General features: G+C 40.3%; 1 protein-coding gene across 1 annotated transcript; it reads right to left on the bottom strand.

Annotated features, from left to right (window-relative positions):
- Positions 1-372: 372 nt before the first annotated feature.
- On the bottom strand, positions 373-882 carry LOC138354166 (hepatitis A virus cellular receptor 1-like). Its single transcript, XM_069308057.1, has one exon. The coding sequence runs from the start codon at positions 880-882 to the stop codon at positions 373-375; it is 510 nt and encodes a 169-aa protein (XP_069164158.1).
- Between the last annotated feature and the right edge of the window lie 3,734 nt (positions 883-4,616).

Genomic DNA, 4,616 nt, shown 5'->3' with positions numbered 1-4,616 from the left:
CCAAAGCTCAACCCCCGCAAGCACAATTAGGTGAGTACAATTAGGTGAGTACACACACACACACACGCACAAATGCCCACATGCACACATGAACGAACTCCAACAGGAAACACGGAAACTGAATTGCCACCATCGGAATAACATGCAATGAAAACTCTCCTCAGTGCATTTAGGGATGTTTCTCTTCATTTATAGTGCTGTGTGAGAAACGATTATCTGCCCACTGATGGCGTGTTTGAAGGCCAATACAACTGGCTGAGGTCATTATACGAGGCGCTAACTGCTCGTGACCCTGGAACGAGCGCTGTCCCACCAGTAGTGTGGTCTTTGGTCTGATACTCATTCATTGGACTTTGGTCTGATACTCAGTCATTACTCGTTCATCAACTCTATCAGAGCATCGCATGATGTTGGCGGCGTGGGGATGGTTATGGTAGTTGGAGGCATGGTAGAGATGTTCATGGTAGTTGGTGGCATGATAGAGATGTTCATGGTAGTTGGGGGCATGGTAGAGATGTTCATGGTAGTTGGGGGCATGGTAGAGATGTTCATGGTAGTTGGGGGCATGGTAGAGATGTTCATGGTAGTTGGTGGCATGGTAGAGATGTTCATGGTAGTTGGGGGCATGGTAGAGATGTTCATGGTAGTTGGGGGCATGGTAGAGATGTTCATGGTAGTTGGGGGCATGGTAGAGATGTTCATGGTAGTTGGTGGCATGGTAGAGATGTTCATGGTAGTTGGAGGCATGGTAGAGATGTTCATGGTAGTTGGAGGCATGGTAGAGATGTTCATGGTAGTTGGAGGCATGGTAGAGATGTTCATGGTAGTTGGTGGAATGGTAAAGATGTTCATGGTAGTTGGAGGCATGGTAGAGATGTTCATGGTAGTTGGGGCATGGTAGAGATGTTCATGGTAGTTGGTGGAATGGTAAAGATGTTCATGGTAGTTGGAGGCATGGTAGAGATGTTCATGGTAGTTAGGGCATGGTAGAGATGTTCATGGTAGTTGGTGGAATGGTAAAGATGTTCATGGTAGTTGGTGGAATGGTAAAGATGTTCATGGTAGTTGGTGGAATGGTAAAGATGTTCATGGTAGTTAGGGCATGGTAGAGATATTCATGGTAGTTAGGGCATGGTAGAGATGTTCATGGTAGTTGGTGGAATGGTAAAGATGTTCATGGTAGTTGGTGGAATGGTAAAGATGTTCATGGTAGTTGGTGGAATGGTAAAGATGTTCATGGTAGTTGGTGGAATGGTAAAGATGTTCATGGTAGTTGGTGGAATGGTAAAGATGTTCATGGTAGTTGGTGGAATGGTAAAGATGTTCATGGTAGTTAGGGCATAGTAGAGATATTCATGGTAGTTAGGGCATGGTAGAGATGTTCATGGTAGTTGGTGGAATGGTAAAGATGTTCATGGTAGTTGGTGGAATGGTAAAGATGTTCATGGTAGTTGGTGGAATGGTAAAGATGTTCATGGTAGTTGGTGGAATGGTAAAGATGTTCATGGTAGTTGGTGGAATGGTAAAGATGTTCATGGTAGTTGGTGGAATGGTACAGATGTTCATGGTAGTTGGTGGAATGGTAAAGATGTTCATGGTAGTTGGTGGAATGGTAAAGATGTTCATGGTAGTTGGTGGAATGGTAAAGATGTTCATGGTAGTTGGGGCATGGTAGAGATGTTCATGGTAGTGGGGGGGGGATGGTGGTATTATCTATAGATCTGGAATATGTTAGTATTCCACTAGCCACATGTTAAGTTAGCAACTCTAACATAACATGAGGCATGTGCCCATGATATGTTAAGTCCGCCTTTGACATGGAGCATATGCTATGCTCTATGACGTGGAGCATATGCTATGCTCTATGATGTGGAGCATATGCTGTGCCCCATATGCATGTGCTATGCATATGTTAACATATGCTAACATAACTTAATATGTGCTAACTTATTAGAATATGCTAACAGTTTGAATATGTTAACATATCCCACTATAATTAGCATTATAGTAGGAAATGCTTATCGAAATTTCGTAGTGTAGAGATATCTATTGTAACTTGGTATTCTGCATATGGTAGCCGGGGTCCGGGATTCACTAACTTGAAACATTTTCTCCAATCCTGAGTTCTACTTCCACTTCTACCCAAAAGAGTATAAAAGATTCTGTTTTAACCAATCACAGCGATGGAAAAGTTCTTGGATCAGCAAGTGAATCAAAGTAGAGCATTAGCAAAGTAACTAATCATGTGAGATATATTAGATAGTCTGTGAACATGGTTGTGTTATAGGGAGATGTTCACCGAGGGATGCACGTCTGTTCTTAGTGGATAAAACAATAGAACAAGAGATTCTACATGTGACTGATGTGTTCTTTGTTCGAACATAACAAATTTGCCGCGCAAATCATCCAAAATCCGCAAAATTAACGTTAAGTTTTGGTAACAGGCTGGTAACCGCCTGAACCATATATAAACATCTTATAACTGAATGGTAAAACCCAAATTGTTAAGCATTAAATGTCAAGTAATTACTCAATGACACCGCAACTGAACCGAAAAAAAAACAGTGATTAACCTATCTTGAGGTTATCTTGAGATGATTTGGGGGCTTTAGTGTCCCCGCGGCCCGGTCCTCGACCAGCCCTCCACCCCCTGAAAGCAACCCGTGACAGCTGACTAACACCCAGGTACCTATTTTACTGCTAGGTAACAGGGGCATAGGTTGAAAGAAACTCTGCCCATTGTTTCTCGCCGGCGCCCGGGATCGAATCCAGGACCACAGGATCACAAGTACAGTGTGCTGTCCGCTCGGCCGACCGGCTCCCCCAACTTAAACATTGATTATTACTAATGATTGATGGTTGTTTGTACACAGTGGTGTTTCAAGCCTTGTGCCCGTGTTAGCTGTAGTCAGTACTGGAAAAATATGTACAGGAAGAAATTTATGAATAAATTGCACAAGTCTTGATTATCTGTACTCATCTTCTTCACATATGTACAAAGAGATTGAATAAAGATTGTGAGATTGAATAAAGAAGCCAGACTATGTATGGTCTGGCTATGTATGATTCTAGTTAAAGCAAATGTAAATTACGTACCTAGTATAAATGCAAGCATGAGCTGTTACACTACCTCATCTCATCTTAAGCCAGCTCCCAGAGATTCATTTATTCCATGAGATTTAACTTTTAAACTATCACATAGGGAATAAAGGTATAATAAAGGTATACGTATAAGAATAAAACTATTATTCGGTATATTAGGTGTAATAAAGGAACTCTTATATTAGGAACCTGATGAAATTTCAAGCAGGAGCTGTAATCCTACATCAGCTCAATTGGAACCTACTCCTTGAGACCCATTTGTTTGATATGCCTATTGTATCCATCAATTGGAATCCACTTTATTCATTTAAAATATTAGGTAACAATCATGTTAGGAACTCGCTCTCTCTCTCTCTCTCTCTCTCTCTCTCTCTCTCTCTCTCTCTCTCTCTCTCTCTCTCTCTCTCTCTCTCTCTCTTGTAATTGCAGTATACAGACCAATACAGCTTTAGACCCCAGACTTAAAATGAGAAGCTTTCGTAATTATTTAGTTGTAAGACATATATAATATTTGTGACAGAAAAATCTGTAATGCAAGTGTCCAACAGAGTCCTTGCATTACCATTCCATTTAATTCTCATTAAATTTTTGGGGGCATTTTATAATTATATCTGGTATAAGTTTAATACAGAAGAAGTAAATCATTAAAATGTTGCGAAAAATTAAATTGACGTGCATTGGAAATTCTAGTATCAATATACAAGTAATGGAACTGTATGTATTTACACATACGAATACATGTATGCATGTAAGCGTGCATATTATATAGTATGCATTATGCGAGTATGGATGAATGTATTTATACATGTTCATGTATGCATGTATATATATAAATGTGCATAAGTATGCATGTTTATACGCATTATAGGAATGGATATATGTATGGGGAGCAAAGAATGGTGGGGATGACGAGGGGACGGGAAAAGTGGGGAATGGAGGGGAGACGGGGGGGAGGAGGGTCGGGAGTTAAAGAGTCAGCAAACCAGACAATCTCTATATCTCCACAGACAATGGAACCACAACAAATATTGTACACCACAAGCCTTGTGAAACTAAACGTATTAGAAACGTGTGCTTTCTCTTTTCTTTTTTTATATTGTGACGGTAAAGTGTTGGAGTGTTGATGTTCGGCTTTTTCAATAGCTGGGGGCAGGGCCTCGTCACATTACAGAAAAAAATAAGATCGTTTGCCCGTTTGTCTGTGGTAAGGTAATGGGAAGACACAAAACACAAAGTATAAACAATGAAATTTTAATTACTCTAGAAAACAAGATATGAATAAAGACAATCTCTTGGCTTACGTAAAATTCAAAACAAGTCAACAAACAAAACAACATGAATAATTAATGGCAGTAAAAATTTACTCTAAGGCAAAATGAAGTGCAGAATAATAGTGGTAAATCAAATCAGGTGCTGAGAATACTGGCTTTAAGCTGCCACCTCCCTTAGTACACGACAGCCAGAGCTTTGTCTACTAGAGAGAGATGTCAACTCCAAAGAGCACAGAGATATTC

Source organism: Procambarus clarkii, chromosome 61 (assembly GCF_040958095.1).
Source record: "Procambarus clarkii isolate CNS0578487 chromosome 61, FALCON_Pclarkii_2.0, whole genome shotgun sequence".
Lineage (NCBI taxonomy): Eukaryota > Metazoa > Arthropoda > Malacostraca > Decapoda > Cambaridae > Procambarus > Procambarus clarkii.
This window is presented reverse-complemented; position numbering and strand designations above follow the sequence as displayed.